A 22,396-nucleotide genomic window follows, 5' to 3' on the forward strand; every position below is an offset into this window, starting at 1 on the left:
TTGTAAGGCACTAAAAAATACCACCAGTTGGTGTATCGATATACATTTTCTGCCAATTTCTGTTAAATTTCGAATGTAACTGGAAAAAACGAAAACTTAGAAATCTTAGTAGGCTACGTACATACACATTTATTTTGGTTTAGCTATATCTAGGTTTTGGGCAAAAACCAAATGGAATTTTAAATAAAAACAAACCAAAATATTGCGTGGCTTCCTTCAGTTTTTTTTAAACTTTATTTTCGATCAAAACTACAAGCAACAGATTGAAGTTTGTTTTTGGTTTTGTTTGAGTGGGGATTTCTATTTGTGGTGGTGGGGGGTACTGAAGTGGGTGGGTGGGAAGTGGCGCCTACATTGGAAGCGGGGACTTGGGGCTTACAATTAATTGAATTTTGAACATATTTACAATTGAATTTATACGTTAAATACATAAACATAATATGTAAAGTTAGATATATCATATATATATATATATATATATAGAGTATATGTATATATAGTTAGGGTGTGTGTGTGTGTGCTTGAATGTGTGCCCTATTATTGCATGCAAAATGTACTAAACAGCATTTGTACCTTTCTTTTAACTTTCGCTTTCAACACTTAAGTACTAACAAAGAATCTATTAAATACATGTTAATTTCGTTTTGTTTTCAACTCTCCTTCGGCTCTCCTGTCTGCTCTCTGTCCCTTTGCTTGCTCTGAGTTTCTCATTTCTTGGTTTTTTCTTTTCTTTTGTTTTGTTTGGTTATTTTATTTATTTTCTTTTATAAGGCACCTGGACACATTCCTGAATATAATGTGCGTTACATACATACGATAGTTACGATTAGTTTAGCATTATTTAATTTTTAAACAAATTAAAATTCGACTATTCGACTACACCACAAATCAATTGAAATAAACGCGAAAATTCGTTACGGAATTATTTGCTCCAACGCTTGATGAGGAGCAGGAGGATAAAGTTAAAAAAAAAAAAATAGAATCCAATAATTCTATTCTAACAAAATTCTATAATTCATATGACCAGCAAATGACTAAAAATCATCATCAAAAACATTTGATTGCATGATGAAAAAACATTCTACATCAAATAAAAGTACGTGTTTTGTTTGTTTGTTTTGTTTTGTTTCGGAAATGTTTTCTCTGCGCGAGCGGGGTCGTGGGGGCTCCCCCTTATCCTTATATAGATCATGAGAGCTCGCCAATGGGCGCATTCTGCAGCCACAGATCGTGAATGAAATTGTACAGATTATCGCTGACCGAAACCTGCGCAAAACAGAACAAATAAAATCATTATAAATTACAGCTCACATTTAATTGGTTAATCCAAGCTCACCTTATAGGGCGTTGGATTGAGTGTGCGCTTGTGATCATTCCGCAGCGTCTTCAATGAGATTTGCACCTTCTCGCGCACCTGCTCGAGGGTCGGCAGCTGCTGGCATATCTTGCCCGACTTCCAGTACACTTTGAACAGCGACTCCACGTGCGAGGGTATGACATAGGCGCGCTTCGACTCCTGGAACGGATGGCGACACAACACCTTCTGGCCGACAGCTGGCGGCGCTTCCGACACCTTCTGCAGCAGATCGATGAGTGCGTGTCCGTCGGCACTGTACAGGCGATAGGCATTCTTATTGCCCGGCATGGTGACCTTCTCCACATCCTGACTCAGCTTGATGCGCGGCTGGCCATTGATCTCCACCAGCTTGTAGACACAGCCCAAGGCGGGCTGACGCTGACAGGTCACTGCATAAAACCATTAAAATCTGAGTATAATTCCAGCTTAAATACAAAAAAAGAAAACTCACCCAAATGTGTGCCTATGCCAAAGCAATCAATCTTATGTCCCTGCTCGTTCAGGCTCAGTATGGTGTCCTCGTTGATGTCATTCGAGGCCACAATTGTCAGCTTATTGAACCATGGCACCTTGAAGCGCTCCGCCACCTTCTCGAAGGCCTCGCGCGCCAAACAGCTGAGATAGGCCAAGTCGCCCGAATCGATGCGAATGCCCAGTGCATGATAGCCCAAATCGTTGAGGGCCAATGCCACGGCACTAAAATTCAGCAGCCCGCTCCTATGGAAAAAAGCAACAAACACACAAAAAAATTGATTAATAAAAATTGTGCCTATAAATCTCATCAAGTGCTGCTTGGGGTTTTTTCTTGTTTTTTTTTTTTTGGTTCTCAATTCAACATAAATAATATTTCGCTTTAAGTATATCATTTGCCACTAAATTGTAAGCGAAACTTTACACAAAAATATATATACTATTTAAGGTGGTGGGAGGGTGTAGCTCTATAAACGTGATGGAACCACATTGGGATTCCCTTTTTGGGTTTTGCAAGTGCCTCTAGGAAAAATCATTTCCTGTGTTGGAATTATCTCATTTTTGGGAGCAGCACAAAATGTTGCATTTTTTTTTTTCGTTTCCTTTCGTTCGATAAGCCATGCAGTGTGCTCTCTCGGACGCTTGATTTCAACTATTTACAGTTAAAACAAAAAATTACTAAAGAAAAAATTGTTCAAAAATATTTAAGGGATTTCTTTACGAAATTTCCTTCAAGGGTTTTCGGTTCATTGGAAAAATGCTTCTTAAACTTAAAAGACAACGAATTAATCCAAGTCGAAAATTAATGGGAAACATTTTAGACAATAAAAAAAAAAATGTAATTGGGTTCCAAACAAATGTGAACTGAACAAAATGTTTTTGTGTGGAGAGTTTCAGGACAAAGGACATGAGTACCAGTATTACAAAGGGGGTTAGGGTTGGGAGGTAGATCGATGACATCATTAGGGTGATTCAGTGTGCGTTTTGAATATTTGTTTCGAAATAAAGTGCATAAAACAATTTGTAATGCTAGAAAGTAAGTTTAAATTTCGTTGCACGATTTATTAGCAAAAAACATCTGATAATAAATCTCACATTATGTACACTAATGTCGCGTGCCTTGATTTAACGTTTGGGTTGTTTTTTATTTTACTTTACTTTCAACAATGTTTTAATGCAAATAAATCAACACTTTTTGTATGCAAAAATTATTATTTACGATTTTTGAAAGTATCTAAAATTTACTGAAATCTTTTTCATTTTTAAAAATGTTTTCTCATTATTAATATATTATATTAACAACAAAATTACGATTTTTGAAAGTATTTAAAATTTACTGAAATCTGATTAATTTTTAAAAATGTTTCCTCATTATTAATATATTATATTAATATCATATTATCATATATTATATTATTAATATCATATATTAAGTTGCCAATTAGCTTATAAAAGGCACGTTAAGACTGCATATTTATTTATATTTAATTTAATTTTAATTTTTCCTTCGGCCTGTTTTCCCATTTATTTTATGCACCTTTTTGGTTAAATGTAATCACACAATTATGTATCAAACACTGCACATGGGTTTTTGTTGCTTGCTTTGTTTTGGATGAGTGGAGCGTGGGGTTATGCCAGATGATATCATGGTGTAGTTGTTGTTTATTGTCGCTTGATTGATTTTTGTGTTGTACGAGTAACTTTGAAGACGTGTTTTTTACATACCTCTGCCAAAATAGTGCCGGAAGTCATTTTGTTTACTATGTTAGAATAGGAAATTCTCTTTTTGCTATGTTTCAATTTTTGTATTCATGGATTCACTGATTCGGTATCGAATAATGTTTGATTAGGGGGGGCAAAGGTTTACACATTCAGGACGATCAAAAAATAATACGAAAACGGTAACAAAAAGTGAGTAAAAATGTAGGTTAGAAAAGGGAAATTGTAAGTTCAAATAATACACAGGAAAATGTGAGTTAAAATAATACACAGGAAAATGTGAGTTAAAATAATATACAGGAAAATGTGAGTTAAAATAATATACAGGAAAATGTGAGTTAAAATGAGGATTAAAGAGGAAGAAAATTTGAGCAAACAAAAAATGTGAAACACCAAAAAAAATGTTTCAAGGAAAGAGCTTACAAAAATTAGTATATAGAAATCTGAGAAAATTAAGCATGGAAAGGAAATGGCAGAAAACTTATTTAAAAAGAAAGCAGATAGCATAGGGCAAGAGAGTAAAGGAGAAGTAAAAAAAGAACAAAAAACGGTAGAAACTTCACCTGTTTTTTTTTTCTGGATCTTTATCTTTTAGCGTTTTTCCAATTATTTCCCAATTATACGAGCACTTAAGGGACCAATAAAGTAGCAGAACACATACATAGACATACAATATACATATTATATATATATCTACATATATATGCATGTACATGGTTGGCTTATAATTTGTAAATTTAATAGCAATAATTTAGTTTTAGATTTATGTTCAATGGAATATTTTGATGATTTTAGTGGTGAAGTAAGAGAGGAACGAAACTCATGCAGGCAGCACCCCCAAAAACCATAGAAAAAACCACCCAAAGGAAATGATTTCGTATGAAAGCTTAAGTTAAACAAATAGCAGTGGAAATCAGGCATAAAATAATGTACATGAAATTCACATGAATAAGAAAAATGTTTTCGGTTTTCAGTTTTAGGTTCTATCAAAACTTTCGATATTGGTATTAATTTTTTTTTTTTTTTCCTAATATAAAAATCTTTTTTTTTTTTCTTGTTGTTTCTTTTGGGGGTGGGGTCGGGGGACATTTACCTGAATGACTTCTCGACATATTTTGGTAGGTATGCCGTCCCATTGGACGTTGTTCGTGCTAACGTTGTTGCTGTTGTTGCTTTTGCTGTCAAAGATGTTGTTGTTCTTGTTTCAGCTGTTGCTGTTGTTTTTGTTGTTGTTGTTGTTGTGCTGAGATTCGTATCGTTTATTGTATCTGGCGATATACTACCAACACCACCACCATTACTCTGTGCAGAAGCAATACCATTCTGATGGCCATTGTTGTTTGGTTGATTCTGTGTCTTGTGTCCATTGTTGGCTGCTGTTTGGCCGCCGCTCTTGCCATTCGTTAATAGTTTCGGCCTTTGGCCATTTACAGTGCTGCTCTGCGGCTTTGACGGACTGCTGCTGTCTTTTGATTTGCTATCATTTTGGGCACTCGATAGAAGATCTTGTGTAAGTTGTTCTGTTTCTCGGCTGTTGGATAATACTTGTTGTTGTCATTATTATTACCAATATACAAAATCAAAAAAAAAAAAGAAGAAGCAAAATGAACAAAAGCTCACAGCAAATGAATGACAAGGAGGGAGGGAGATGAGTATAAATGTACAAAAAGTTACAGCACTTTTACTCTAGTTTTAAAATGTTTTAAAAATATTTTCCGTTACTCTTGGGCTTTGTTTTTGTATGTAGTATTGGTGCACGTCTCCAAAGTTTCAAGTTATACAAATACAAAAGAGATCAAATCTAGGACTTAATAAAAACAACACAGAAGGAGATGGGAAGATGGGGTTACCAGTTGGATGGACAAAGGACAAAGGACATGGGTTGGAAATCAGGAGAGTTCTAGGGAGCGGCAGGAACACAATGGGTCGCATAACAGCCGTGTTCCACCAGCACACATTCGTTGGATGATTGCAAATGACGATTATTCGCCGTCAAAAATGTTCCCATAAGCGAACGGGTACATTCTGCACGAACAGAGGCCATTTGTCACGAATAAATATGAAATGTGCGAGTGCTAGTGGAAGTGTGGAAGGTACTCGGGAGACTCTCAAAGGCAAAGAGGCATTCAAAAGACTCTCAATGGCAGCATTCAGAAAACTCACAAGCAAAGGATAGCCTTCAGTTGAGTCTACGAAGGGAGAATGGGCATGGTGGAAACACACAACCAGGAGTTATACAAAAAGGTAGAAAAAAATGTTCCACAAACCAACAAAAAAAAAAAAGAAAAAAAAAAAAAAAACCCGACGTTCCGAGAGAATCTGCCTAAAAGCGAAATACCTCTTAACATCGTACGTATCGACAAGTGCCATAAATCCATCCGGAAATGCAATGGCATATGAGACCATGGCCGCCAGTTCACCCTCGCTCGACTCCTCCGTGGAGACATCCAAGACATGCGACAACATGCCACGATGCCTGATCGCATGCTCCAACAGATCCTCCATGACACCTGCACGAGAAGTTACCAATTAAAAAATGATAATTAAATGCATTTAATGAATTTGTGGCACACTCACCCGTTTGCTTGTGCTTGAGCAGACGCGTCTTGAGCTCGCCAATGCTGCTGAAACTGGTGATATATGCATGGGCATGGGTGCCCTTGACGGGTATGTTGAACAGTTTGCCGGCCAGCACATTGGAGGTGCCATCAAAGCCACCTAAAAGGGGTAGAGAAATTAATGCATTTTAGTGGCAGTTTGAATGGAGTTTATTAGGAATTGCATAAATGCTGCTGCAGTGCCAAAAAATTTCGACATAAAGCTAACAAAATATCAGGGTTTGAGCTTGCAGAAGAACCTCTGCAGAATCCTATAGCTCTATGCCACATAGAACATGTCTCGCTGCCATCAAATGACTTCATTTCCTCATCAAAATCCATAAGCTACAACAAACATTTCAATTTGAAAGCCTGCCAGCCTGCTCCATTCTTTTTTGGAAGCCTTGACAAGAACCTTGACGCCAACTGGACGCGCACGCTAACCGATCGATTGTTCGGTTATACCATATACAATGGATAAACCCCATCACCCATCATCCTCATTCCTGTGAGGAGCCTGCCTGAACAATAATTTGGGACGCATTAAAAAGTTGGAGCGTTGCTTGCCTGAAGCCTGAAGCGGAAACCCAAAGTTACGATGTGTGAGCGCCAATTGAAAGGAGCTGCGCTCCTCCGTTGGCGGTACCAGGCACCGATTGCCGTGCATGGACACCCCCCCGTTGGCTTTCTGGCACCCACACAACAATTCTTTATCATGGGCGAATGGGCATTGCGTGTGCCACCCACTTTTAGGGATTTCTTTTTACTGCCGTTGGGGCGCACATTTAGTTTAACACATAAACAAGAGTCTTGAACTTTGTCCCAATAGCGGAGAGATGTATTGTAGGTAGAAGGCAGAAGGGAAACGGATAAAGGAGGAGTAGGTGTGGGAGCCTTGGTTCTAGAAGGAGTGGGAGCCTTGGCTCTAGGAGGAGTGGCTCTAGCAGCAAGTAGGAGAAGGTTCGATGATGCCTGGGCTACTGACAGTGACATGTGCTTTGCATGCATGCACATCATAAAAACTCGGGCACAAAACAATATGAAAAGCGGTGTTTTTCCTCTGTTAGCCATCCCATACCATAGCCCATAGCCCGCTGAAAACGATCAATGTGTGGCATGTAGGGGGTAGTACGGTGGTTGTAGGGGGTAGTAGGTGCTTTTGGTATACCCTTAAAATTATTCTAGACTCTATGAATTCTATTAAAATTTTGATTTTACCATGGACCAGCTTACAATTCTTCAGTTTGATTCAATTATCTCAAGGAATAAATCCAACTATTTTTCTACGATGCTCGCAACTTACAAGATGAGTTTTGAGGGGCATTGCTGTGATTTGTCTTCTAAAACTGTTAAAAGTGAACGGCCAAAGGTAACATTCCTTAAGCACTTCTTTGTAGCTCTAAATAATTATCATTTGCATATATATTAAAACACTTTTTGATGCTCCCATGACAACCATTTAATATAAATTAAAACCACAAACAATTCGAGTTGGTAACGTTGGTTTTTAACTATCAAAAAGTCGCAAGCGAAGTTTGTGGTTTTTAATAACATTCTCACGACTTATTATTGTTATGGGAGATATTTACTAGAATTAATTTCAAGGAATTTAATAAGATAAAAAAAGGAATTTTCATACATCGAATTTCTAATAGATAATCTCAGTACTAAAAGACTAATCAAAGTAGTAAAAGTATATCCTTTTTAGCCACTAATATTCAAGGTTTGCTACAAATATTTATCACCTCATTAACACTAAAAATTCCACCTCCTTTCACAGCTAACAAGCTGCCCATAAAAATCATGCAACTCCTTCTTCGCTGGCATGCCCAAAAATAAAATCATTTTTGGAAGTGACTATGACTCCGCGTTGATGCCCATCCATCCTGCCCTTCTGGCCTTCCCCCCCCCATTCCTTTTAATTGATAATGAGTTGTCTGCATGCAATTTGGCAATGCCAAAAAAAAAATAATGTATGTTTATATCGCACACGGATGACCTTACTTGTCACTGGCGCTGGGAGGAAGAGAGCAGCAGTAGGAGTAGGAGGATGGAGGATGAAGGATGAGGCGTGTGAAAGTTGCAGCTATTTTGTGTGATATATATATTGTTTGATTTTGTTGTTGATGTACCTGTGTAGGAATATTTCGATGCGGATAGGCCACCATCTGGTCCCTGGGCACGACGCAGTCCAAATTCCAATAGTTTGACATGTTTGCCAGCTACCATGCGATATCTAGCTGCATTCGTTGCCATTAAACTGTTATTATATATATATATTATATATTATTAAATAGTTCACCAAATACATCAGATACAATTACCTAGCATAGTTGACTAGCGTTAGGAGTGTGGTCTCCAGTAGCTGTACAATAATCAGGGGTCCCTCAATCTTAATGATGGGCACACTGTGGAATAAAAAGAAGATCTCATTAGCATTTGTTTAGCCACATGAATCGTGTAAATTGTTGTTTTGCTGCTCAAGTTATCTTTTGTGCCATGAACTTTATTATATATGCTTAGAGATGTGCTATATCTCAGCACTTAATACGCATAATCGCTGGGGTTATTAAGTTATTTTGAGATAGTATTTATGGCTAGCTATCTGGTTTTCATATGTCTAAGAATATCTCAGGAATTACAGGGATTAAAAACATCAAATAATACAGCTTTAAGTCCTGTCCTATCCACTGTTGATTCGCTGCAAAAATTTCCCCTAAGCGAACGGCTACACTTGCCATTCACGTGTCAACGTTGCATGATGATAATGCTGCTGCTGCTACTGTTACCACTCCACCACCTTAATTCTACGTAGAAATGTACCCTAAACAAACGGATGGATATATGCCAGTCACGTATGTACGTCAGCTTTGCAGTCCCCATCATTCGCAAAATGATGATAGTGTCACCATACCAGACCTCTATGGAGGTCACTGTAGAGGTAAACTCACCGTGGAAATGCCACAGTGCCCTCATCAATGGCATACAAGGTGACCTCTCGCGCCGTTAGATTGCCCAAGTACTCGAAAAACTCATTCTCAATGCCCTCGGGCAGTGTTTGCTTCAGGTATTCAATATCTGAAAAATAACAAACAAAATGATTCGATTAAATCAATATTGATAGGCGAGCCAATGGAGAATGTAAATGCAAGTACTTACCGCTTTGGGAATAGTGGAAGCTATCCAGGAATTTGAGGCACTCCTCGAGGCCAGCGAATATGGTGAATTCACCGTGGAATGGATTGTTGCGAAAGAATAGATCGAATACCGCCTGATCGTCGGTCTTATCCGATTTCCAATATGCATATGCCATTGTGATTTGATATAAATCTGTAAATTTTAACCAATAAATGAATGTCTAGACATTGTAACCCCAAATCAGCCAGTAATGTGTGCTGGCAAAAATAAATATATAAAACTCTAACCCCAATGTCGATAAGATAAGCGGGGCAAAGAAAAATCCATGGCTCGTGTTGTGGTTGTTCCAACAAAAACAAAAACAAATATATATATAATCCAAATGCAAATTCTTATCTAAGTGCAAAGACCCTGCAGATCGTGCATTGTATTTGTTCGCCTATATCTCTCGCACTCTCTCTCTGTGCCTCTGTGTCTGTATCTCCTCTGTCTATAAATACAAGTGTATGTGGTTATATATACGCGTGTATTCGAGATATAGTAGCATCGAAACGCGCGCCAAATTGTCTCTGTTTTTGGGGCTATATAAATGTCAACCCATTTGCGTTTTTTGTTTTTTTTGGAACGAGTTTCAAATATAAAAAGCGAGAGTTTATGCGATGGGTATTCGTAGTATACGAAGTGTATACATTAATCAGACATCAATGATGATTTTAGCTATATTGCAGAGCAATGACTTTGGCATGGGATATCTTTGAATGGTTTTTATTGGGGGTGCCATTTCACTGTACATAATTCCATTCAAAGTCTTCAATTTATGTCTCACATCTATTTACCTTTTTCTATCCAATGTTTTTATCGATCGCCAATTCTTTCTTGAATATTCTATGCTCTCATTTGTCTATTTGTCTATCATTTTAATGCTAAGCAGTTATTAATTTGCTTTAAAAATGTCCCATAAGCAAGCGGATTTAATGATTTACCACACAGAAGTGTTCCTGACACCATTCCGCTCATATTCGATACAATATTCCATCCAAACCGAAAGGGATAGTTAATTCTGTATTCTGTTCATATCGAACGAATCTCAAATTTATATATATCCTAATGCCATAAATCTATGCCATTTATTCCAACATAATGTAATATAATATCATCATTCAATTTTAATACTTAATTTCTCCAATCGAAATCTACCACAAAAGTTGATTTATTATTATTTTTATTCCATATTATGACTATAATCCCCTTAGTTATCCCACATTCTCAATCTTAATTTATCAACTCTTCTCTAACATTTAGATTTTATATGCAAAATATTCCACTCGCTTAAAATTCATTCCAATATACTCTCAAATTGTATTACGAGTATAGAATCTATAAATTCTCCATTTAAAACTATCCGATTTGCATTGTAAATATCCCTATCTAATCTACTTATAAAATCCATCTCTTATCGTTTTTATTTCAAACGTAATTCTCTGCAAAACAATTCTCTGCTACCTTCAGACCGACCCCGTGAAAACCCAATCTACAGATAAAGTAACAATTTAGCTTGAGAATGAATTTCAATTTCCACTTACCGGTTAGCAATGGCTGGACAACGCCATTCTGATTCATTCGTCCGCGATCCATAAACTGCCCGCCCGCATTGCAGCTCAATTCACGGTCATTCATTTTGTCGCCGATCCGCTGATCTGCTGTACTTCTGATGGATATTTCTCTGTGTAGCAAATATTCTGTGGCCTATCGTTCACTATTTGTCGTATCGTTCCGATCACACGCGACTTGTATTCTCGTACTCGTATTTGCGGAGCAACGAATGTGCCAAATAAACAAACTAATTAATTTGCTTTGTTTTGTTTTTTTCTTTTTTGTATTTACTCTACCGAATGCCGTTGAACTTTTGTATCAAGTATCTGTAAAGGCAGCAGAAAAAATTGTTAAAAATGTTTTGTATGATTTGCAATCGCGTTTGTGTTCAATGATTGTTGTATTTGTTAATTGTTGCTGATAATGTTGCCTCTTGGGTGACGTAAGCGATTAGGATTAGGGGTCGCACCCAATGACCGTCTGTCAATCGTTTTTGTTGAAATAATTTAGCATAAGAATGCAATAGAAATTAAATGGGAAGGTTATGTGAAGAGATAACGAATAGTGGGGCTACCCTCGAAGGTGGAAAAAATCAAAGTAGAAAATGGTTTTATTGGGATGGATTTTTCTCTTAATTCTCACTGCAACACTTATTCGAAAGTGATGATTTTTTGGATCAATTAATAAAATTAATTATCAACAAAAAATAGATTCCTATCTTAAGAATTTCGTACATTTCGTTTGTAAATTTAAAGACGCAGAATTAAGCATGACGAAATTTTGTTTACAACAATTATTTTCTGCAGCATCGCGAAGCATTTCCATTAAAATTCCTAAACTTAGCTATGATAAATTCCAGAGATGCATTTGCTTATACAGACAACAAAACCAAACACTCTACGATGGAAGGGTACCAAAATACAACGCAAAAATAAAACACCAAATCAGTGAAACATTTGAAACGATTATGAAATAAAAATTAGCATACGAGAGGCGAAAGAGGCAGCCAAGCGCAGAGCGAAGAGCGACGCGCGTCTTATCAATTGTCTATTCACGATATTATTGTATTTAGGCACTGGGTCAGACGACCGGCTGTCAGCTTGATAAGGCGTGCGGAGTCGACTAACGCTGATGATCACTTTATTTTAGTTTTGTCGGTTGTATCTCACGGAACGAAAGCTTGGGTGCAAAACTTTTCCGCTGAGCGTTTGGGGCTCAACTGAGCAAAAAAGCTGCGACGCGAGCGAGTTAACTGCGAGTGGGTGCAGTGTGGGCACAGTGGGCGCGCCACTGTCCAAAAATAAAAACAATCAATAATTAAAAGCAATCGCTTGAACGTTTTCGTCGAGGCACACGTTAAACTACTACACATTTTTTCCCTATGTTTAGTGCAATTTTACTTTTGATTGGTTTTTCTTATTAAGAGCTGGGCCTATTCTCAAGATAAAGATGTGTGTGCGTCCCACTGTGCGCTGGCAGCGACGCAAGCAGCAACAGCGACTGAGCAGAGAGAGAGCAAGCAGTGCACAAACAAGAGCGTGAATGAGTGGGAGAGTGAGAGTGCACCGAACAGATGCAGTTATGATACCCTAGCAGAGCGCATGATGTTTTTGTAACTTTATCAGCATTCTTGACCAGCATCCACATGCAAGTCGATAAGAAGCGACCACTATTTATCATCACTGTGTCATATTTGTATACATAGAATAGACCACATTTAATGGAAATCAAATGACTGTTTCGCGGCAACAATCGATCTGCGAGGGTATCACGTGTAATGGTCCTGTTTCTCTCTCTCTCTGTGACAATCCTCTCTTGTTTTGATTGAATTGTTAGCGCGTAGAATTTGTTGATTTTTTTTTGTTGATTGTCGGTTACCCCTGGCAGCCGGCAGAGGGCGGTGTGGGAGCCCTAGAATTTTTTGTTTTTTTTTTTTCATTGGGGTATTTTGTTTGTTTCAGCGGCTGCTGGGTGGCGGCTGGCTGCCCCCTGATGACGCTGCTCCTGCCACTGTCACTGCTCCTATTGCTGATTCTATTGATTACACACAACGTGTTGCTGCATGTTTTGTGTGGCCTGAAGGTTGTGTGAAGGTCGGAGACGCTACCAAAAACGCTTCAATTCGCACGATTTACACAAACACAACACCGAGACACGCGCGCGCATATGCATTAGGGGGGGGGAGGTCGGCGGGTGATTGAGAAGGAGTCTGAAGAGGCCTATACTCCCCAAGTGGGCGTGGACCATGGATAGATGCTCTCTCTCTGTCTCTCTATGTATTTTGCAAATGCAAATGCAACACTCACTTTCGATTTTTGCGCACGTTTCATTTATAACATTTCGTACAAAAAATTCCACCGGCTATTTCGGTTGTTCCATTTATTTATAGCACAGAACTTTGGAAGCGGAACTTGCAGAGGTTGGAGGCCGATCCAAATCAAGTTATTTCAAGGACATGTAGTCAATGCACCAGGCAACCAGTAGTATGGGAGACCTGTAGTATACGCCAATGTCCATTAATATACTTTTTTACTTCATTGAGTAGAAGAAGCTAAGAAGCTGGGCGCACGCTCCAGCTGATAAGAAATAGTAAGCGAACTGAACTGGTTCATGAGCTGCAGCAGTGCGCGAGCAGTGCTGTAAAATGCAAGACTTGACTTGGCGCTAAGTAAGGCCACATTTTAATATAATTTTTGTTTTTTGTTTTTTTTTTTATTGAGAAACAGAATTATCCACCTCGGGCGGCCAATCCAGATCAATGCCCACCACATCCAGGGCCTGTATATCCATGGGCTTGCCTATGATGGAAGACAGCGACGGCGTGGTCCTGCCGAATTCGCCGTGAACCAATTCCTTGATGTAAGTGCCCGCCTGGGTGACAATGTCGATGACTAGCACCAGCGGATTGTCGCGCTGCAGTCGCGTCTTGACGCTGTAGATCGTGCGGGGTCGTGTGTGCAGCGGCCGACGATGCAGCACCCTTATGGGTGTCTTCTGTTGAATGTCAAAGCTCTCGGAGATTTGCAGTTTCTGAAGGATTTCCAAAGTGGCCGGCTCCTTGAGGGCACACAGGGCGCGATAGTACTTGCGTTTCTGCTCCTCGCCCGTCTTGATGTGCATCGCCTGCTCGCGTGGCACCACCTGCAGATGGAGTATGGATACCTTGCCCGATTTATCCACCGCCTGCTCCATGGCCAGGGCCTGCTGCTTGGTCAGCGAACTCCGCCTGGCATTGGGTATCTCCAGCACAAAGGGTCGGCCCTTGCCCAGGCAACGCACATCGACATCCTCGCGACCGCTGGACATGAAGGTGATCTTTGGCACGGTCTCCGTGAAATGTGGTCCCACATTACGTATGATAATCTCCTCAATGCTGTCCTCCATCTGGCGCACTCCCTGCAACAGCCAGGGGGTGTGTGAGAGCTCTCGGCTCAGCTTCCGGTAGCGCCCGGCCACACAGACCATGGGACCCAGCAGATCCACAGACTTCAGACTGAGGGACTCGTCCACGGCCGGCGGCGGAATGGGCAAATACTTCTCGTACGTCTCTGCCTTCACGCGCGACGGCTGGTACTGCTTCTCGAGCAATCCGCGCGAGATTTCGATGCGTTTCAGTGTCTTGCCGGGAAAGGCCACCCGATTCAGTTCCACCAGTTTGTCCACCTCCTGCTCCTCCACCGTGTGCCGCAGATCAATGCTGATCATCAGTCCATTGGCATCGTACTTCTTGTCCAGCTTTTTGCAAATGATGGGATGCAGAATCAGCTTTACGGCCTCCTTGATGGGCACATCGGGTGGCGAATTGCTGTGCACGGTGGATCCAAACTTCCGCTGCAGGGCAAACCACATGGAGAGCTGTCGCAGCTGCAGGCTCATGGGCATGGTAATGGCCAAAACGATGCCCTCGCTATCATATTTGCCAAAGTCCGAAGCGATAATCCCCTCGATGAGCTCCCGCTGAAAGTCCTCGGAGAAGATGCCCAAACAGGTGGAGCAGTGGCTAAGACGGGGCTTCTTCAACGGCTGCTCATCTGTGGAGATGACATTTTGCTCAGCCTCCTCCACAGCCACTTTTACACCCAGCTGTGTGGGGGCAGAAGGAAAATTAGAACTTTGAAATAATTGTCTTGCCAGTAAATTTTATTTTCACTCACCCGCTGGAATGACTGATTGATATCGTTGTACTCGGAACCGCGTGCCCGAAGGTAACGCAACTGGCAGACATTGCAGACACCGCAGGCCACCAAATAGTCCACAAGTTCCTGATTTTTCATTTTGCTTTTAAAACAAAACGTGGGTGCCGCTAAAAACTGTGATATACAACACATGTAGCTAGTCAGCTGTCAGTTGATTGAAGCGTTAGCCAACACTAAGCGCTGGTCGGTTCAAGAAAAACAGAAAGTAATTGTTTTTATTGCCAATTTATTGGAATTAAGGTGCGTTACAAGTCAAATTGGAAGAAAATCATAGAAAAGAACAAATTGAAGAAGGAAATTCACCACTTAAGTTCAATTGCAAGCGGTAGTGTGGCTTCTGTGAGCTTTGTTATGGTTACGTCACAGAAGGAGCAGACAAAATCTCTATCCAGACTCTTCATGGACACTGTTTTTCTTTAACCCGCAGACAAGATGTCTCTGACGCCGTTCCTGCGCCTGCCACTCACCGATCTGACCGGCTGTCTGATCAACCATCAGACCTACGACAAATGCGGAAAATTTGAGATGAAAATGATGGACTGCCTCGAGGCCTACGGTCTGGAGCGCGGCAAAAAGGAGTGCGCCGATCTGATATCCGACTTCCAGGAGTGCGTGGGCATGAATAAGCAGCTCTTGCGTTTCCATGTAGGTTTTCCCTTGCCTTAATGTCAAGGAATTACTTAAATAATCATTATAAATCTGTCTCCGTTTTAGGCCATGAGGAACGAGCGCTATAAGCAGTGGCTGCTGGGAGAGCGTAAGAGGGCCGAACTCTTTGCTGAGCCACCGCGCGTGGATGCCTATTAAGAGGGAGAGCAATTTTGTGTGTAACTTCATATGGAATAGGCGCAAATTGTATAAAAAAATAAACAAAATAAATAAATATAAATTAAATAAAATCGGTGTTTTAATCTATCGATGCTTGAAAAAACATCGATGACATCGATATTTCTGCAGGCTCAATCAAACTGTCATCTCTATTTGTTTTTCGGCTGAAAAAATTACTGTCTTTTGCGAATCTTGTAATATCTCTGTGTAAAACCAAATAAAATGGGCACTAAACGACCCCACAACAGTGTGGTGCTGGCCCAGGAGTCGAAGCGCAGCAAAAATGACATAATAGCACACACAAATCGGGATAAAGCGCTATTGGAGTCGGTAAGCGTGGTGGAAAGAAGAAGCATCGTCCCAGATTTGTCAATGGAAAATTGTTATTTTGCAGGGTGTACGAAGAACGTCCAATCTACAGGCGCCCATAATGCAATTGGAGGGACATGAGGGGGAGATCTTTACGACAGAATTCCATCCGGAAGGAGAACTGCTGCTGTCCTCTGGCTTTGATCGCCAGCTCTGTGAGAAAGACCCAACGAAAACCTGAGGAAAAGCCTGTGACTGAATTTTGCTTTTGTATTGCAGATATTTGGCAAGTCTATGATGACTGTGAGAATGTCATGGCCATGTCGGGGCACACTGGAGCCGTGATGGAAGCACATTTTACACCCGATGGCTCGCACATCTTCACCTGCTCCACAGACAAAACGCTGGCCATTTGGGATATCGTCACCGGCCAGCGGTTGCGTCGATTCAAGGGCCACACGAGCTTTGTGAACAGTGTCCAGGGCACGAGGCGGGGACAGCAGCTGCTGTGCTCCGGCAGCGATGATCGGGGCATCAGGATTTGGGATGCCAGGAAAAAGCACGCCGTGCAGACGCTGGAGTCGCCATACCAGGTGACATCCGTGTGCTTTGGCGACACTGGCGAGCAGGTCATCACCGGCGGCATCGACAACGAGCTGAAGATCTGGGACATACGCAAACAGGAGGTGCTGCACCATCTGCGTGGACACACGGACACCATCACGGGCATGTCTCTGTCGCCCGAAGGTGACTTTGTACTCACCAATTCGATGGATAACACGTTGAGGGTGTGGGATGTGCGTCCCTATGCGCCCGGCGAGCGATGTGTGAAGGTCTTCCAGGGACATCAGCACAATTTCGAGAAGAATCTATTGCGCTGTGCCTGGGCCCCGGGCAGCGATAAAATCTCGTCGGGTTCCGCTGATCGGCAGGTCTATATTTGGGATGTGAACACACGGCGGATACTGTACAAGCTGCCCGGACATAATGGCAGTGTAAATGATGTGGATTTCAGTCCCAAAGAGCCGCTGATACTCTCCGCCTCCAGCGATAAGACTTTGTATTTGGGCGAGATTGAGGAGTGACGCTGCCACCCGAGAGATTTGATGATAAATAATAAACCTTTTAACGCCGATTCTTTTGTAGTTATTGTATCACAAATAAGTTTTATTTTGGATTTATCGTAGGGTTAATAATAATAAATTACATGTATCGTTGTGTGCGCAGGCCACTGCCCTGCCATCGTTTCACACTGGCAATGCACTCGTTGAGGCGGAGACGCTGCTCTTGAAGAGCTGTCCAAAGAATTTCAGGCCGGCGGCTCCACCCGGCACCATGCCCAGGACCATGAAAAGCAACGCAATGATCTGTGCAACGGCAAAGAGCACTGTAAAGGCTGTACTTTTGGCCACCAGAGCGCAGTAGAGGGTCAGCACCAGGCAGGCGCTGTACGAGATCGATGAGAGCAGCCGCGGTTTGGAGAACATCTGCTTGAGAAAGGCCCCAAAGCCCGAGAGAAAGCAGAAGGCCAGAATGAAGAAGAGGCTGCCCAGTGTGTAAAGCAGGGCGAATTTACGCGCCTTCAGAATCAGGACGGGAATGTAGAGTGTGGAGAGCGTCATGCAGAGTCCTCCCATACCCAGGCACGCAACAAAGCCAACAATACGCTGCAGTCGGGACTGAAAAGGAGGGGGTTACGCACTCTTTATATGCCATTTGCCAGGTTATAGATGGCTCACCAGCTTGGGACAGCACGAGTCCTGTGTGTCCTTCAGCCAACTGTTGGCCTCCTGCGGCTCTGGCTGGCGCGAAAAGATGCCCCCCAGACTGGGCACCTTCAGCTGTGGCATCTTTACATTGAAATTCTTCTTCTGGTCGCTCTGCAGCAGCAGATATTCGTCCAAGTCCTGCTTTAAATTGCTCATCGCGTGTCAAAAAACTTCTTCCAAAACAAAACAAAACACAAACAACAAGATATACCAAACAATTGATAAAATATACTGATATACCATAAATCATGAGTGAGTTAACGAACTTAGCCCACTTAAACCCCATATACTTGTATAGGTTGACAGCTTGAGTTAAATCGCAGAAAATATTACTGTTTATAAATTCTCCGTATTGATATATTTTTCTCTCATCAGTTACACAAAAGAAATGACCACAATATCTTTTACATGAACTGCTTATAATTAGTTACATATTTTTCATATGCGTGTGTTTATTTAAATACCCACTGGTAGACAATGGGTTAATCGGCAATCATATTCCTCGTTTTTAATATTCCGCTTAATACTACCCGTTAGCTAGGATCCTCAGCACCGAACACATAATTTTAGCCGATTTGCTACACTTCCTTTTTGTGCGATAAGTGCAACGAAAATGAAATATTATCATATTAACGTATTTACACAGCTGTTTATCTTTGTAACGTAACGCATCAACGTAAGCGAACGTAATCACAGAAAAAGTGCGACCAGATCTTGAAAATATGTTATCGATTGCTGCCCTGCACAAAATTTAAAGTCAAAATATTGATTTGCATTAAAAACAAATAAATTGGTAAATAAACGTAGAGTAGACACAGCTATGGACTTCACTGGCTTTGAAGTGCGCAAGTGCCCACCGACTGCCATGTACATTCCCAATTTCATTACCTCCGAGGAGGAGCAAAGGATCCTCAGTCATATTGAGCGGACGCCAAAGCCGCGCTGGACGCAGCTGCTGAATCGCCGCCTGGTCAACTATGGCGGTGTGCCGCATCCCAATGGAATGATTGCCGAGGAAATACCCGAATGGCTGCAGAGCTATGTGGACAAGGTGAACAATTTGGGTGTCTTCGAGTCGCAGAATGCCAATCATGTGCTCGTTAACGAGTATTTGCCCGGGCAGGGCATCCTGCCCCACACCGACGGACCACTCTTCTATCCCATCATATCAACCATTTCCTGCGGCGCACACACCGTGCTGGAGTTTGCCAAGCGTGCGCCGACAGCGGCAGACGCAGAGGCAGAGGCAGTTGACGCTGCCGGCGATCAGGCGGCGTGTCGTCAAGTTCTCTTCAAGCTGCTGCTGGAGCCGCGTAGTCTGCTCATACTGAAGGACAGCCTGTACAGTGATTACTTGCACTCGATTGGCGAGACCAGCGAGGATGTACTCTGTGATCGCATTTGCAACTATGATTTGTGTGAGACCACCTACAAGATGGGCGACCATTTGGTGCGACGTGCGCCACGCATCTCCCTGACCATACGCAATGTGCCCAAGACCAGCAAAATGAAGCTAAAGTTTTGTTAGACTGAAACACCGGGAAATCAACACCAAATGCAAAACCCAAACCAAAGCCGCACGTAAATGTTGTTTGCTGTTGTTTAAATGTTAACTAAAATGCACAAAGAAAAGAACCCACTGGATGTCAGCGACCCCGCCCCCTCCACCAATCAGCTGCATTGGTATATATATATATATATATTGGAGGGGGAGGGTGGGTTATCTATGAATCTTCCGCTAGTTGTTTAAGCACCCACACGCGCACCTGAGCAAACCACAAAAGTGCTTTATTTTTACCATTTACCATTAATATTATATTATATATAAATGTTTTTTGTATTACGTATTGTGAAGCAATAAGTTTTTAGCCGCAGGTGACAGGTTCGGTTCCAGTGTGCCAATGCAAGTTCCTTAACCCTGCTGGATGCTGCTGTTGGCCTTTATAGAATTTAATTTCAAGCGCAATTCCACGGCTGAGAGCATTGAATTGTATTTATTGTTAAATGGAGACAAACTCTCTCCATATAAATCCTCTTTGTGTGTGTGTGTGTGTGTGCGTGCGTATTTTTGTAAACGTTTTTTGTCACCATGCACCGAAAAATGAAAGGGCTGAATGCCCCACAAAGTGTTGCAAATAAAAGTTATTGTCGATTGTTACAGCACACGTTTTAGCATTGCCCCTGCTCCGGCCCTGCCCCGTTAGGCATCCGCCTCCTGCCACTCCAGACGAAATTCACGCTCGAATACCAGACGATCGTACAGACGCACCTCGCTGATCCGCGCGGAGATGTCCAGCCGCAGCTCGCTGACCGCCAGATGAAAGTTCTGGCGCACCGTGCGCTGTTTGTCCGGCGTGAGCTGATTGAGCGGCTTCCTGAAGATGCTGATGATGCGCTGCAGATGGTACTCCACACTGGCGCAGCGTCCAATGCAGACCCACAGGTTCTCCGGGTCGTGTATGTTGCCCGGGAAGCGTGTACGCTGATCGAACGGTGCCTTGCCCGACAGCAGCGCCCGCACCTCGGCCACAATCTCTTGGTGGGTCTTCAGGTCGCGGGTGCTGAGGGTCGTGAACTCGTATTTGTCGCAAAAGTACATCAGCTCCGAGATGGCCACCCAGGGCTGCGAGGAGAGCGTTGTATGGTGATTCGACCAGTTCGAGTAGCCAGCAGGAGTCGACAATTTGGTGGCAGTGGCAGTGGCAGCAGCAGCAGCAGCTGCCGTGGCAGGGCCTGTGCTCTTCGTTGGGCTGCCCACTTTGGCCGCTGGCATGGGTCTGCCAGACCCTTCCAGGCTGCTGCCATTTGTGGGTTTCTTTTCTGTGCGATGCAGCTGCTCCATTTCCCTCTCGTGCTCGCGGGCCCTCAGGTAGGCCTCCTTCTTCAGCTGCAGCTCCTGCAGCTTGGTTAGCTTCGGCGGCGACGAGGACCGTGTGAATATGCTGGCCGGCGGCGATGTTGGTGTTGCCGGTGCAGCTAAACTCAAAGCGGCCTCATTGTCTGTGTAGAGCGAATGCCCATTGGTGTCCAGCGATGCGCTGCGCCCGTACTTGGCCCGATAGCGCTCCAGCGTGTCCAGCGAGAAACTCAGCTCCTTCTTAATGGCTTTCTGCATAGTTTTCCTGGCCCGATTGACTTTATGTAATCACCTTGAAAGCAAGCGTTCAATGCGTTCGTTCGTTGCACGCGTGCCTCTCGACAATTTACAAGCGAATGCAAATAAAAATCGGTGCAAATTCTTTGCTCTTCCACCAGCAACCATCACCACTCTCTCTCCCGCTCTGTCGCTCTGTCGCTCCGTTGCTCTTTATTTTTATCTTTTATCAATAGGCGGCGAGCCATGTGCACTTTATTTTTGGTCTCTGCTGCCAATACATTTTGATGCGCATGCAGGACCCGACCGAACACAAACAATTTTGAATAGAACCACACACACATACACACACACACACATAAAGGCCAAATAACTTGTGGAGACTAGCTAACTAAACTAATTCAAAGGTAACCCTCCATTCAGGCGCCTTTTTGGCATGCCTTTCTTCAGGTTGCGGCGCACTTTCAGCATGAAGCGCTTCAGCGATCGCTTCTTTTTCTTCAGCTTCTTCTCGACTCGGCGACGATTTTTCAGCTTTGGCGAAAGCTGCATCCGCAGACCCGAAAACTGGTACAATTTCTGCGCTGGCGGTGGGGCGCCGCCAACAGGCAGCAGCCTCTGATGCCAGGAAAACAGTTGCTGCTCCTGTCCGGGGTCCTCCGGCTGGGGCGTAGTATTCAAGTTCTGCTCCGTCATGCTGGCAACTGGGAAGGGAACAAACTAAATAAGTTTACATTTATTTTTTTTATTTAAAATTGATTTTTTTTAGTTTTTTTTACTGTTCCTTTTACTGGGGTTAACTGTTCAGCCAGCCTGCTTGGGGGCACAGAGAATTTCCCGTACAAGTTCTACAGTTTTGATTTATTTATTTTATTATTTTTTAATGGCACACATTTCGTTTTTTGATTTTTGTATTTAAATTTTTTTTTTAATTTAAAATTTATTTATTTATTTTTGTTTTTTTTTTACTTACTTTTTGTTTCTACTGTTCCTTTAGCTGAGTTGGGGGGGGGGGGACTTTAATTGTTCAGCCAGCCTGCTTGGGGGCACAGAGAATTTCCCGTACAAGTTCTACAGTTTTGATTTTTATTTATTTTATTATTTTTTAATGGCACACATTTGGTTTTTATTTTTGTATTTTGGTGAATTTCATAATTAAGTACAAAACTTATTGAATTCGATGCATACACATACATATTTATTTGTTTATAATTTTTATTTTATTTTTTTTGTTTGCATTTATTAATTATATATATATCTTTTTTTTTTTTTTGTCGTGTGCTAATTGTTGAATAAAAATGCACAAAGTACATTTAATACTTTTT

At 42.0% G+C, this 22,396-nt stretch overlaps 8 protein-coding genes across 11 annotated transcripts; 3 read left to right on the forward strand and 5 right to left on the reverse strand.

Annotated features, from left to right (window-relative positions):
• Positions 1 to 725: 725 nt before the first annotated feature.
• Positions 726 to 11,218, reverse strand: LOC111080177 (nicotinate phosphoribosyltransferase). 2 transcript variants are annotated; one of them, XM_022375659.2, is made up of 11 exons: positions 10,866 to 11,218; positions 9,304 to 9,474; positions 9,096 to 9,222; positions 8,469 to 8,552; positions 8,277 to 8,404; positions 6,125 to 6,265; positions 5,886 to 6,057; positions 4,641 to 5,078; positions 1,809 to 2,074; positions 1,337 to 1,746; positions 726 to 1,266 (listed from the first exon to the last, which is right to left on the reverse strand). In XM_022375659.2, the coding sequence occupies exons 1-11, from the start codon at positions 10,957 to 10,959 to the stop codon at positions 1,189 to 1,191; spliced, it is 2,109 nt and encodes a 702-aa protein (XP_022231351.1). In that variant the 5' UTR covers positions 10,960 to 11,218; the 3' UTR covers positions 726 to 1,188. The 2 variants fall into 2 exon arrangements, with proteins under 2 accessions (XP_022231351.1, XP_022231360.1); XM_022375668.2 differs by lacking the exon at positions 4,641 to 5,078 and having other exon boundaries at positions 10,866 to 11,217.
• A 2,369-nt stretch (positions 11,219 to 13,587) lies between these two features.
• On the reverse strand, positions 13,588 to 15,202 carry LOC111080197 (putative tRNA pseudouridine synthase Pus10). The gene is made up of 2 exons (XM_022375679.2): positions 15,030 to 15,202; positions 13,588 to 14,958 (listed from the first exon to the last, which is right to left on the reverse strand). The coding sequence occupies exons 1-2, from the start codon at positions 15,147 to 15,149 to the stop codon at positions 13,588 to 13,590; spliced, it is 1,491 nt and encodes a 496-aa protein (XP_022231371.2). The 5' UTR covers positions 15,150 to 15,202.
• LOC111080257 (NADH dehydrogenase [ubiquinone] iron-sulfur protein 5) lies at positions 15,160 to 15,938 on the forward strand. 2 transcript variants are annotated; one of them, XM_022375756.2, is made up of 3 exons: positions 15,160 to 15,254; positions 15,499 to 15,716; positions 15,786 to 15,938. In XM_022375756.2, exons 2-3 carry the CDS (start codon positions 15,504 to 15,506, stop codon positions 15,876 to 15,878), a joined length of 306 nt encoding a protein of 101 aa, XP_022231448.1. In that variant the 5' UTR covers positions 15,160 to 15,254; positions 15,499 to 15,503; the 3' UTR covers positions 15,879 to 15,938. The 2 variants fall into 2 exon arrangements, with proteins under 2 accessions (XP_022231448.1, XP_022231442.1); XM_022375750.2 differs by having other exon boundaries at positions 15,204 to 15,311; positions 15,786 to 15,937.
• Positions 15,939 to 16,034: 96 nt separating this feature from the next.
• Positions 16,035 to 17,343, forward strand: LOC111080206 (U5 small nuclear ribonucleoprotein 40 kDa protein). The gene is made up of 3 exons (XM_022375688.2): positions 16,035 to 16,229; positions 16,294 to 16,423; positions 16,488 to 17,343. Exons 1-3 carry the CDS (start codon positions 16,122 to 16,124, stop codon positions 17,291 to 17,293), a joined length of 1,044 nt encoding a protein of 347 aa, XP_022231380.1. The 5' UTR covers positions 16,035 to 16,121; the 3' UTR covers positions 17,294 to 17,343.
• An 11-nt stretch (positions 17,344 to 17,354) lies between these two features.
• Positions 17,355 to 18,227, reverse strand: LOC111080248 (vesicle transport protein SFT2C). The gene is made up of 2 exons (XM_022375738.2): positions 17,948 to 18,227; positions 17,355 to 17,887 (listed from the first exon to the last, which is right to left on the reverse strand). The coding sequence occupies exons 1-2, from the start codon at positions 18,131 to 18,133 to the stop codon at positions 17,456 to 17,458; spliced, it is 618 nt and encodes a 205-aa protein (XP_022231430.2). The 5' UTR covers positions 18,134 to 18,227; the 3' UTR covers positions 17,355 to 17,455.
• Positions 18,228 to 18,683: 456 nt separating this feature from the next.
• LOC111080239 (alpha-ketoglutarate-dependent dioxygenase alkB homolog 6) lies at positions 18,684 to 20,154 on the forward strand. Its single transcript, XM_022375727.2, has one exon. The coding sequence runs from the start codon at positions 18,798 to 18,800 to the stop codon at positions 19,503 to 19,505; it is 708 nt and encodes a 235-aa protein (XP_022231419.2). The 5' UTR covers positions 18,684 to 18,797; the 3' UTR covers positions 19,506 to 20,154.
• On the reverse strand, positions 19,795 to 21,206 carry LOC121403757. The gene has a single exon (XM_041594863.1). The coding sequence runs from the start codon at positions 21,090 to 21,092 to the stop codon at positions 20,178 to 20,180; it is 915 nt and encodes a 304-aa protein (XP_041450797.1). The 5' UTR covers positions 21,093 to 21,206; the 3' UTR covers positions 19,795 to 20,177.
• A 64-nt stretch (positions 21,207 to 21,270) lies between these two features.
• On the reverse strand, positions 21,271 to 22,162 carry LOC111080216. Of its 2 annotated transcripts, none has more exons than XM_041594866.1 (3): positions 22,088 to 22,162; positions 22,045 to 22,048; positions 21,271 to 21,775 (listed from the first exon to the last, which is right to left on the reverse strand). In XM_041594866.1, the coding sequence occupies exon 3, from the start codon at positions 21,765 to 21,767 to the stop codon at positions 21,468 to 21,470; it is 300 nt and encodes a 99-aa protein (XP_041450800.1). In that variant the 5' UTR covers positions 21,768 to 21,775; positions 22,045 to 22,048; positions 22,088 to 22,162; the 3' UTR covers positions 21,271 to 21,467. The 2 variants fall into 2 exon arrangements, with proteins under 2 accessions (XP_041450800.1, XP_041450799.1); XM_041594865.1 differs by having other exon boundaries at positions 21,272 to 21,791.
• Positions 22,163 to 22,396: the final 234 nt, after the last annotated feature.

The sequence above is a fragment of the Drosophila obscura genome, unplaced genomic scaffold (assembly GCF_018151105.1).
Source record: "Drosophila obscura isolate BZ-5 IFL unplaced genomic scaffold, ASM1815110v1 contig_37, whole genome shotgun sequence".
Lineage (NCBI taxonomy): Eukaryota > Metazoa > Arthropoda > Insecta > Diptera > Drosophilidae > Drosophila > Drosophila obscura.